The sequence below is a fragment of the Eriocheir sinensis genome, chromosome 17 (assembly GCF_024679095.1).
Source record: "Eriocheir sinensis breed Jianghai 21 chromosome 17, ASM2467909v1, whole genome shotgun sequence".
In the NCBI taxonomy this organism is placed as follows: domain Eukaryota; kingdom Metazoa; phylum Arthropoda; class Malacostraca; order Decapoda; family Varunidae; genus Eriocheir; species Eriocheir sinensis.
Window position 1 is genome coordinate 19,955,379 of NC_066525.1, and position 11,063 is coordinate 19,966,441.

The 11,063-nt window shown below is 37.8% G+C and overlaps 1 protein-coding gene and 1 long non-coding RNA gene across 3 annotated transcripts in view; one reads left to right on the forward strand and one right to left on the reverse strand.

Annotated features, from left to right (window-relative positions):
* Positions 1-10,733, forward strand: part of LOC127000073 (uncharacterized) — a 21,493-nt gene extending 10,760 nt beyond the window's left edge. Inside the window, exons 2-3 of the long non-coding RNA XR_007753771.1 lie at positions 5,603-5,680; positions 10,444-10,733. This is a non-coding gene — a long non-coding RNA (uncharacterized LOC127000073). The remainder of the gene's footprint in view (positions 1-5,602; positions 5,681-10,443) is intronic.
* On the reverse strand, positions 1,223-7,853 carry LOC127000072 (pleckstrin homology domain-containing family A member 3-like). 2 transcript variants are annotated; one of them, XM_050863487.1, is made up of 7 exons: positions 7,591-7,853; positions 6,531-6,647; positions 6,104-6,265; positions 5,201-5,322; positions 3,755-3,906; positions 2,844-2,902; positions 1,223-2,630 (listed from the first exon to the last, which is right to left on the reverse strand). In XM_050863487.1, exons 1-7 carry the CDS (start codon positions 7,628-7,630, stop codon positions 2,614-2,616), a joined length of 669 nt encoding a protein of 222 aa, XP_050719444.1. In that variant the 5' UTR covers positions 7,631-7,853; the 3' UTR covers positions 1,223-2,613. The 2 variants fall into 2 exon arrangements, with proteins under 2 accessions (XP_050719444.1, XP_050719446.1); XM_050863489.1 differs by having other exon boundaries at positions 2,116-2,630; positions 3,763-3,906; positions 7,591-7,850.
* Positions 10,734-11,063: the final 330 nt, after the last annotated feature.

Genomic DNA, 11,063 nt, shown 5'->3' on the forward strand with positions numbered 1-11,063 from the left:
GATAGCGCAACACTCGGGAGGGTACTGTATATGAGGCACTTAAAATAATACTGTACCAAGCGCCATAGTACCTGAAACTGAGTTAAGTATAGTACTGTGTTCCCCAAACATCCCTCTATCTGGCAAACGAGTCAGAGGTACAGAATGCATGCCTCAATAAGTTTAAATTCCCATTAAGTAAACATAACTTTGACCCCTCCGTCGCACAGCCTCTAGCTAAGCCCAGAGGTTGGAAGCATAAGATATCATGCGTCTCTTTAAAGGCACCTCGTGGTGTCGAGAACTCTTAGCCAATGAGAGCTAGCGAGGCAAGGCATGTAGTGCCGTTGAGCTCTTCTAGGCGAATAGGAGTGCGGGAGACATGCCCTATTGGCAAATCAGCGTCCACAATTCCGTCGCTGGCGCCAGATTCTGTTTACACACGGTGGAGACGCAAGCATTATCATTTCTATGCTATTTTACCACCAAAATACGATCCCTATGAGTTCTTCGAGTGTTGAAGGGGAAGGGGGAGAAGTTGCTGCCCCTGTGAGAAGCAGGAAAAGGTCGAGGGCCCCGATAAAGTGGAAACAAAAACTTTCAATGTTAGTATTCTCATGATCACCATAGTCAAATTAATCATCATTACATACATTATTACTGTCATTATTGTAATGAGTATGACAAAGCGATTGCAGAGATGTTCCACAACATTTAAAAAGAAAATGCAATGGAATATCTGTTTCAGTTCCTGAAATATGTGTGTTTAAATGTTGCCAAAATTTGAAGGCAATTTTCTTGTTTTTTAAAAAGCAGCTCTTGGTACAGTATGATTCTAGGCACCACATATATAGATATATATATATATATATATATATATATATATATATATATATATATATATATATATATATATATATATATATATATATATATATATATATATATATATATATATATATATATATATATATATATATATATATATATATATATATATATATATATATATATATATATATATATATATATATATATATATATATATATATATATATATATATATATATATATATATATATATATATATATATATATATATATATATATATATATATATATATATATATATATATATATATATATATATATATATATATATATATATATATATATATATATATATTTGAAAATCAAATATAAAATTAGTGCCCACACTATTTGAAACATATAAAATCTGTGTTTGAAAGAGGGAATCGGGACTCTCGGAACGTCCTGAGTGCTCTCAAACGTGTGCACGGCAGCACGAGTTGCCAACTCAACACGTCTGCTGGCCCCCGGCTTTGAGAGGTGGAGCGCCTTCGTGCTGTGATGATGCCATCAGCAAATATGGTGGCCCAAGCAAACACATACAAGTGTTCCCATTGCATTTCACCTCTCTGTGCCACCATATCCACTGCAGCTTCCTTTTCATCTTCTGTTGTAAGGAGTTTGTCAGCCAGGACAGCTAATAATGCATGTTAAACGTCACCATTTTGCTGCGAGTGAGATGCCGTTACCATACCAACGACGAGGCTTAGTAAAAGGACGACCTTTATCTCCACTCTTGCAGCACTCTTGAAGCATTGGCAGTTACTGCAGCAAGAATTTCTTTTACCCTATGATTTTCAGGGTGTTGGCCCTGAGGGAGTAAGCTGTTTCAAAGGCTGTAGTTGGGACCGAAAGGGACAACTACCTCCCGAACCAAGACCAAGGGAGAAATCCCAGGCCACCTGTGACATCAAGACCAAGATCAAGATCATAGATACAGCGAACACTGCTCTCATTCACGTGGTATGCTCTCCCTATGGCAACGTAACTCATCCCAAAACGTAACTTCTCCTAAATCTGAATTCTTCTGCAAGCTGAACACCTATCTCGAATGCTTTGGGGTGCTTTCAGCAGGTGTTTTGGTAGAACAGTGCTGCCACTCACGTCATGGCTACTTGGTGCGACAAGTGGGAAATTTAAATATCCTAAAAAAATTCTTCCATGACAATCCGTACTATTTGAGGGATGACTGTATATATATATATATATATATATATATATATATATATATATATATATATATATATATATATATATATATATATATATATATATATATATATATATATATATTCATGCTCAGTATTTTACGACCCTAAATAAATATCGGCTTATCAACATATCTCAGCAAATATACACTATATAACTACAAACAGAATACTGCATCAATATACTTTCATTAGTGTAATAAATATGATACCAAATTACAAATTCTGAACTTGAACTTACACTTAATCTGCCTTACATTATCTGAGACTAGTAAAAGACCCCCACCATTAGTGACATTTTCATTTGATCCATTTTTGTAGATATACAATGATACAGACTTGGGAAAATTTGATCTAGTATTAACTGTAACCTACCTCTTTGTAAATAAGCATACATAGTACACTATTTTACATATCTTTAGTTTAAAGTTTACAAAAGATAAGTAGTATATCAAGTAGGAAGCTGCATACTTCTCAACAGGACAGACAATTTCCATCAGAAAAATGGATAATGATACAAAACATTATACACTACCTTGAAACAGTGACCATTGGGTTAACTACTCTGTTCTCCTGCAAAAGAAATTATACAATTTGTTTCATTATTCATGAAGGTAAATCATTGAGTACTGAAAGAAAACAAACAATAATGTGGTGTAACTGGCCATGTAGCAGTGCAATTGTTGTGACTGACCCATTTAAAATGCTTCTGAAGTCTTCCAGTCATAACAGGTTTCAAAGCATATAAAAAAACCCACAGAAATCAAACAAAAAAATCATAAATACCTTTCTGTAGAATTCTGCCGTGTCCCGATTGGTGTGGTACTGCTGGAGGTTTTCCTCTCCTAAAAATATAGAAAACAGAATCAGTATGCTATTTCATGCCATCATCATCATCAGGTTATATCTAAGACATGTGGATTGAAAATTTCTTTGTGTTTATACCTCCTTATGGTAACAGATGAGTAAAAAGAATGTAACTCCTACAATATAAGTGATTGGGGTTAGGGGCTAAGTTTCAATCAACAATTTTCTGCCTAGGACACTGATAAGAATGATTATATGGCCTTTTTGACTTCCATCTTGCTTTTCTGTGACTTTCGAGCTCAGAAGAATATATGCTATGAATAGATGTTATAGGACGTAATAAAACTGAATGGTATAGAAATGCATCCCTAGTTTTCAAAATAAAAATATGTGAATTCATCATATGCTATTTCATACTGTATATTTTTCAGAGAATTAACATAACCTTTGAATTTAATAGACTGCTGTTCTGCATTAAAAGGGTGGGGAGAGGTTTGGGCCACAACAAAGTAACAGGTGAGCACAATGGAGTCACAATAAAATTAGCAGAAATAAGAAGTTCCTGTTCCTATCTCAATATATTTTAATTTCTGTAATAGCTGCTAAATCAACAGAGCTATACCCTCAGACATTAATTTTGGTGGGCTGGCATATCTGTCTATCATTTTTGCCAGTCAAAAATGTCTCCTTGCCACCAAGCCTCAAAGGAATATGGAAAAAAAGTCCCATGCAGTGAAATGTTGCTTGTGATTTTTAGAAGTTTCTGCACTAATGCTACTAAATGTGAAGGAAAGTATTTGGACAATCAGTACCACTAAATCTTTCAGAGATCTGAGGTCATTATTGCAGTAAGTGTTGTAAAGTTAAGACAAGCCAGACTAGGGACTCACGGCCACACCTTGATGAGGGTGATGGGGGCAAGCAGGGTCTCTCCAGAGAGCTGAGGTGTTTGGGATGTGTTGGACAGCTTCATGCATTCCTCCAGTGTCTGGATGAAGGTGTCACATGTGGCTGACAAGAGTGTCGTGGATTCATCAAGTTTCTGGATGAAAAAAAGTTTCAGAATAAAATTTTGAACATATAATAGTGAAAGTACTACTCTTTGTAAAATTACTGCAGTTTCCATCATTAACCCGTGGGGTTCGGCTATGGGAAAGCTGAGAAGTGGCCGAGAAATGACAAAATTACACTGCATTTTGAGACTAAGAAAAGAGCATGGAACGTACATCAGAGTACTCCTCTCATAACCATAAAGCCGTTAACTTGTTGTCTACTATAGAGAATTTGACAAGTGATTACTGTATGGATAGCTAATTCAGTATGCCATGACGTTACAGCACCACCTATGACAAAAAAGCCCACCTCAAGATCACTCACCCACCACAATGACCTAGGGCATTCATGGTGGGTTGCGCTATACAACCACTGCCTACAATTAGCTCGAATTAGGTGTTTTATGGCGAGCCCTTTTTAGGGTCCACCGTACCACAGCCACGACTCGTGAAAGCCCTGAAAAGGGTCTGCCGATGTTCTCAGGTTAATACTTCTGCCGGAGCTGTTCCTATTTATAAATTTATATAACTGACACTTGCTCCTCAGGTTTCTAGTGAAGTAGTCATGGCAGAAGGGCCTCTTATTATTTTCCCCGTAAATACACACTGTCCTTGCATCCTACCCTCCATCAATCTAAAATACTGAAGTTATTGCATTTAAGGTAAACTAGATTCTTACACCATCACCATCCACCTTACTTCAGTGTGGCTTCTTTGACATCCACTCTCCCATTTTATCCACATTAAAGCTATGCCAAGGCTTCCCCAAATCTTTCAGTTTATCATAATTCACTCTATCACAGATATCCTCTTGCTTCCATTGCTTGGATTATTTTTTTACCTCACATCCATTTCTTCCTTCCATATGTTGGTACAGTCATACTATCATGTATTTCCTTTTTGTAAGTCCTTTCTCACTCTCCTTTCCTCTCTTTAACCAGCTACCTCAGGGGTCCTTATTTTTTTTGCACTATTATGTACCCTTTGATTTTTTTCTTCTGCCGTGGTGATATGCCCCCTCGCCAAGAATATGTGGAAGAACATGATTATTCTTATTAGCTTTATCCTAGTTAATGTATCTCTAATCTTATGTATATGGATAAAAGTAGAAGTTAACTCTAATAACTATGAATAAATTAGTTTGAGATGCTTTATTGCACTTTTGCAATACTACATACATGATGATAGGGTTGATAATGATTAAATTATACTTTGCAGCATACCAATACCATTATCGGTAAATCTGAGCAATATGTGGGTGTGGGAAAATAAAGTTTTGTCAACCTCTAGATCTGGTCCATCAGGGTTATTTGCAGCAGTCTTGACATTGTACACTTGCTTCATGAGGAGGTCACAGGTCAGCCGAAGTTCAGACTTTTTGGTTTTAACTTCGTCTGCTTCTGGCTCTGTAAAATTACGGAGTTTGGTCATGTCTTGATATCTGACCTAACAAAACCCCAAACAGTTTCAATAGCTAGGTCTTGACTCAGAAAATTCATATATGCTTCCTTACTGATGAGACTTTCTACACAACAAAGTGAGGTCATTCTTTGTTAATTCATACCATAAGGTGATGACTATCATATGTTTGAAGATACCCTAAACTTAACCTAACCTTACCTAACAAAACCCCAAACAGTTACTATATATATGCAACCAAAATTGATCTCACTTGGATTTTTTCAGGAAGGCCAGTTTTAATTTCAAAGCTGAGCATCCACAAAATCAGGCAGACAACAAGGATGACTACATGTATCTACTGAAGTAAGAAAAATACACAAGTTTTTTTACACCTTTAGTGGATTTCTGCAATATTCTTTTGTAAGATTTTCTAACCACATCACTGGTAGACTTGTACAATGTATAAGTTTTTTTCTATAAGAACTGAAGCAAAAGATCAATCTGTTGTTTTCTAAAGTTGATACTATAGCTTTCTATATTAATTTTCTCACTAACTTAATTTCCTAAATACTTGCATTGTGATATAATTATGTAAAACATGTAGCAGTAGCATAGACTCTGCAATAAGAATACCACCATCTCTAGATTTGAGATGTACAGCTCATTTGATACTAACTTCATATCCATTTCTAGCATTCTGGTCTTTCCTTGATAATGCTAAACAAGTATATAACAGTATAATGCTGACCCTGCTTTGTGCAATGGTAAGTTTTGTGCTTCACATACCTTTCTCCACTTTTGGCTGAGGTATTGCTGGTGGTATACCTGCTTTAGCACTGCCGAGGGCCACAAGCCAGGCATGCCGTTCATGTGAAGACGGTGCCTTGAGGTAAAAGTGCTGCTCATATGGAATTACAATATCAACTCTTAGGGTATCGGTTGGATGGACTGGAAAAGAGTGAAGAAAAATTTGATGTTTGTGTGTTATAGGGGATTATTAAGGGGACATGAAAGGAAACTGAAAAAAAAAAAAATGCTTGAAGAATATAACAAAACAGTTTTCTACATAGATGGATTAAACTGTGAAACAGCCTTTAAAAATGAGATTATTCATTCCAAAAACATAAATGAATTCAAATATAAATATGATTAACTCCCATATTAAAAATAAATATCATGTTTCATGAGTGTGGTGCAAATGAATCAAACTTACCAAGGATTTCACACGCTGAGAGTTTAACTGATCCCTTACTGCCCTGATTGACCTCCTCCTGTGATTTGTAATATGCCAGAACACCCTTGTCCAGTACAAACCACCTTGGCTGCCATCCTGAAAGATAATTAAAAGTACAATTATGTAGATTTACAAACACCTTTAGTAATGCATAGTCCAATTATTTTCAATAATCTCACATTTTCTGTGTGGGTGATCAAGTTCCATAAATCATTTGTACCAAAAGAGCAGTGAATCCAGTTTCATGCTTTCAAAATGTATTGTAATCTTAATATGTATCCTAATGTTTCCTTTAGCCTTATAATTACAAATTTAAGATGTATTATTTCCTGTTCCTATTTTGCTTGTATCTATAAATGTTGATACCAATAATAATATCCTGTTGCTTTCCCCATGACTGTCACATAGGTAGCTATAAATTAACGTAGGTATGTAATATTTGTGTTGATGATACTGTAAATTAACATCTAAATAGTTTACATGTCACCTCCTCTGTGATTTCTTTATGATGTTTGTGGACAGCACTAAGATTGTACATGAAAAAAATCTAATAAATGAGCAATTTGCGATGGAGAGGCTAATGAAGAGCAATGAACAAACCATTACGAGTTATCAGGAAAGTGTCAACCCCTGAACTGAGTCGGGTGTAATTCTTGAGCTTTACCATTTTCAGTAGTGGCTAAACTTGGATGATAAGTAGTAATTGTGATATAAATGATGAATATAAAGCCAAATGTAAAAATTAAATGATATAATCTTGACCACTGCTACCACATATTCAGCTGAAAGTAAGAAGCTGAAATCACAAGCTTAGAATCCCTATCATAGGATCATCTGTCAGAGTCATGTCCATGTGTGAGTGTATCTTGAAGGGTATCTGACCTGTTGCCTGATACTCCCCCCCTAACCCTTGCCACATCATCACCCTCCGCCCGTCAAGGTGTGCTGAAACCCGCCTTGAACACTGATGTACAAGTCAGTAGAAAGCTAGGCAGTGACCCTGAACATGCTGCCTTAACAGTTACTAACGGCTACCCACCATTCCAGTAATTGGTCCACTTAAATAGAATCCCTTCCATTTTCACACAGAGTCCAGCTGGCGGCCACTCGGCGCCATCCTAGGCAGTCTTGACCAGTGAGCTCCGAATATATACAGCTGTTCCTTATATTTGTTAGAAGAAATATTCTAATCACATCTGTTTCAACAGTTATGCATTATAGTAGTAGTTATGAAGGTGACAAGTAGTGGTTTTTATGGAGGGTCATGAGGACAGTCCCGAAATGAGGATAGGTCACTGTCCGGGAATGTTTACGTGGAGAGTAGTGGCACCTGGCGGCCAGTCGTGTTAACTGTAACTCCGCGAGGCTCGAGCACCACTTTTGAAACGGTGAGAAGAGCGAAGGTACTCATACCAGTCGACTACCGTTTTCCGTTTACCGTTGATGAGGCTTCAGGCCCCGCTCCACTGCTAGTGCAATGCTCTGTGAGGGCCGTCAACAATTATTATGTTAACCTCGATAATCCTCGATGCACTTAATTCAAAACGTCGTAGTGAGTGAGTCTTGATTGTTTTCATGAATAGCCTACTGATGTCCTTTTAATAAACTTGGCATCATCATAGTCACTTGGCCGTGTTTGGGTTCGCACTAAATTAGTTCCAACTCACTGAACATTTAACACACATTTTTTTTGTCTTTGAGTACTAACACTGATTAATAGCCACAATCGGTTATGTTACGAATTCTCTCAATTTCGGTTTGAAGAACTACACAACACTGGTCATTCGCTGAGTGGTAGATTTCAGGCTTGTACCTCACACAATTTATGTATTTCTTCTCAGCCATGGTGCACTCTTTTGATTTATGATCGCCAGCGCATATGAAACATTTTGGGGCTTCTCCATTGGTCTTGGCAGTACAGTTGGCCTCAAGATGGCCATATCTCTGACAATGATAACATATAATTGCATGGTCTCTGTCTCTCACTGTGTATATTCCCATAGCTGGGCGTTATCGCGATAAGTTATCGCGATACTTTATCGCTGATAACAAAATCGGGTTATCGGCCATCCGCTACTTATTTAAATATATATCGGTATCTTCGTTACTTTTGTAACCAAACTATATATAGCGATAATCGCTACTTTTTTTCCGCCTCTCAGAATAAAAACGTTGTTTCCTCCCTACTGCGCATGCGTGGCCCGGTGTTGTATGAAAAAACTTCGGGGTATGAAATATCTTCGGTGATGAGATTTCATACTTAGATCATGAAAATTAAAACACTAGAATATTTTTTTTTATGCTACTCAAAAATCAATATATCATAGAGAAAAATCATTTAACTTTGCCCCAAAAATGATTATTCACTGCCTCAAATTTGATATTCCATATTCGTTTGTGACCATGCCATGATACTGAAGGCACCCGGTGTTGTGTTATTTGGTGTCCCATCGTCAAAAGATGGCGCTTTTGTTTACAAACACTGGTCTCTCGTGAACTGCGCATGCTCAGACCATTAAGTGTAGACCTGTACAATCTCACAATGCTTTTTTTAACACATTAAGAGTTGTTGGAAAGCTGAATCAAACATACAGTACCACCATCCTCGCTGTTTCTAGAACGACGTACACTCTGTACATATAAATACAACTCGTACAGAGTGTCGTTCTAGAAACAGCGGGGATGGTGGTAGTGGTACTATATGTCTGACTCAGTCTTCCAGCAACTCTTAATTACGGTTTAAAAGCTTTGTGAGACTGTACAGGTCTACGCTTGCTGGTCTGAGCATGCACCGTTCAAGAGAGACCAGTGTTTGTAAACAATTTTTGACGGTGGGGACGCCAAATAACACAACACCGGTTCAGGCATTTCTAGTATTACCGTCCATAGGTACGTGTCGACGTGTGGTTTTAAGGTTTTGTAAGTTTCCTAAAATACAGATAATGAAAATTTGAATTCATCAATGTTGTTCTATCTGAAATATCAATATAGTATCGTTTTCGCCTATCGGACTTTTCGCTAGCTAGTATCGGAATTGTGGATTTATATCAGGTATCGGTTATCGGTTATCGCCTATATATGTGTCTCTAGTTAACGAATATCGGTTATCGCCGTTAAGGTTTTTCATTATCAGTTATCAGTTATCGGGAATAAGGTTTTCTGTTATCGTGCCCAGCTATGTATATTCCCCATTCTAATTTCAACTTGTCATGATTCTTGTAAAAATCAGCTTAATCTTATTCTCAACACCCTGAATTGTGCCTAAGAACTCATTGGGGTCCCAGATGGTCTCCTTTATTTTTTCCTTGGTCTCCTCTTTATGCATATTGCATATCATGATCTTTGGTTTCATCTCTCCAACACTCTTGGTACTAATTTGCTCAACAGACTCCAATTTTTGAGCAGCCTCAGCCCTTATGTTCTCAATATCAAAGTTCATGACAATATTACCTTCATTTGTGAATCTTGAATCAGTTATTTGAATGATAACACTAGTAAGCAGTACAAATGCCACGCTACTTCGAAACACCGGAAAGCCTGCATCAATTAAAGGCGTGGCTGGTGGGCGTGGCAAAGTTCATATCTGTTGCCTTCTTTTCCTGGGTAGAAGCTTTCACAAATTGGAGATTCTTCACTTTCCTGTTGCTCTTCGCCACCTCAGCACAAATAAGATTTGCTTTGTTTGCACGAACCGCGTCAGCAACTGATCCCAGCTCCTCTTGCACCTTCTCAGCCCTTGATTCAACTTCATCTTTAACCACAGATATTTCTTTTAATAATTATTGCTTGAATTCATCCAATTTCTTTACAATTTTGGTAGCCAGAGATGCTTTATGGAGGCATGGGGTGCAAATCCAATTAATTTTAGGTATATTCTCCTGCTTAATTCCAGACAAATGAGCACACTTCACATGACACCATTTAGGACACAAACAGCATCCAATCCACTTCTAGCCTGTGAAATCCTCACAAACGTAACACAAATCCCTAACGTCCTTGGCCCTACCAGCCATGTCGACAAAGCACTTTTCGCGTGGAGCAAGACGCAACACATCCGATCACGACCACGACCACTCACTCACCTGAGTGAAGGATACCAGTGAAGGATAACAGGATATTAGTGAAGGATACCAGTGAAAGATAACAGTGAAGGCTACTAATGAAGGATACCAGTGAAGGATACCAGTGAAAGATACCAGTGAAGGATATCAGTGGAGAGTAACGGCCGTTACCCCGAGAGCATCTCTTTGGAGCGGTGTAAGAAGAGTAACGACCAGTATGATACCAGTAGAAATATACCAGTGAAGGATACCAGTAGAGAGTAGTGGCACCTGGCGGCCGGTCGTGTTGTTACCCCGGGAGCATCTCTTTTGAAACGGTGTGAAGAGTAACGGATACCAGTGAAGGATACCAGTGAAAGATACCAGTGAAGGATATCAGTGGAGAGTAGTGGCACCTGGCGGCCGCTCGTGTTGTTACCCCGGGAGCATCTCTTTTGAAACGGTGTGAAGA